This window comes from Panthera pardus, unplaced genomic scaffold (assembly GCF_024362965.1).
Source record: "Panthera pardus isolate Hobbes unplaced genomic scaffold, ASM2436296v1 HiC_scaffold_12, whole genome shotgun sequence".
NCBI lineage: Eukaryota > Metazoa > Chordata > Mammalia > Carnivora > Felidae > Panthera > Panthera pardus.
The window spans coordinates 15,350,093-15,351,382 of NW_026526677.1; the positions used below are offsets into that span (position 1 = coordinate 15,350,093).

Here is a 1,290-nt window from a genome sequence, read left to right on the forward strand (position 1 = left end):
ATGGACCATGTGCTCACAGCCCAAGCTGAATCCATGGAAAGGATGAGCAATGTAACAGAATTCATTTTGCTGGGCTTGACCCAGAATCCAGAACTGCAGAAATTCTTATTTGCTGTGTTGTTAATCACTTACTTGATCACACTGGCAGGTAACCTGCTCATCTCCGTCACCATCTTCATCAGCCCAGCCCTGGGTTCTCCCATGTACTTTTTCCTGTCCTACTTGTCTATTATAGATGGTTTCTACTCTTCTTCCATAGCACCCAAAATGATCTATGACCTGATCTCTGAGAAGAACACCATCTCCTTCAATGGCTGCATGACTCAGCTCTTTGCAGAACATTTCTTCGCTGGAGCTGAGATCATCTTGTTAATTGTCATGGCCTATGACCGCTATGTAGCCATCTGTAAGCCCTTGCATTACATGACCATCATGAGCCGACCTGTCTGTGGTTTCTTCGTGGGAATGGCTGGGATTTTAGGCTTTCTTCATGGAGGAATCCAGATTTTGTTCATGGTCCAGTTACCATTCTGTGGCCCCAATGTTATTGACCATTTTATGTGTGATTTAATACCTCTCCTGGAGCTAGCCTGTACAGACACTCGCACTTTGGGGCCCCTGATTGCTGCCAACAGTGGATCACTGTGTTTGCTCATTTTTTCTATGCTGGTTGCTTCTTATGTTGTCATCCTGCACTCACTGAGGACTCATAGCTCTGAAGGGCGTCGCAAAGCCCTGTCTACCTGTGCCTCTCATGTCACCGTTGTCATCTTATTCTTTGTACCTTGTTCATTCCTGTACCTGAGACCCATGACCTCCTTCCCCACTGACAAAGCTGTGACTGTGTTTTGTACGATAGTCTCTCCCATGCTGAACCCTTTAATCTACACCCTCAGAAATGCAGAAGTGAAAAATGTCATGAAGAAACTCTGGGGGCAAATAATGAAAAACAGTGATAAATGAATTTTGTGATTAGAGTCTTTACCTAAAAACATCTAGTAGTGATTTATAGACATTTATTCCCTTTCTTAAATAGAGATTTATTTCCCTGATCAAACTCGGGGCAGTCAATTTTGCTGCCTGGATCAGATTTCTTCAGGAGCACGTATGTCCTGGGCAGGGTCGACATACCCATTAAGACACAGTAGGCATGGTGCCTAGGGCCTACAATAATTTTAGGAGCCCTTGAAATGTTTAATTTCTTTTAAAATAAGAAAACAATGAATGTAATCCAAATCCAACTTGGACTATAGTCATCTTTATATCAATGCAGTTATAAAATATAATTTG

The 1,290-nt window shown here is 42.6% G+C and overlaps 1 protein-coding gene across 1 annotated transcript; it reads left to right on the forward strand.

Moving 5' to 3' along the window:
- Window positions 1–963, forward strand: LOC109245167 (olfactory receptor 4C45-like). The gene has a single exon (XM_019412483.2). It carries the CDS (start codon window positions 1–3, stop codon window positions 961–963), a length of 963 nt encoding a protein of 320 aa, XP_019268028.2.
- The last annotated feature ends 327 nt before the right edge of the window (window positions 964–1,290 follow it).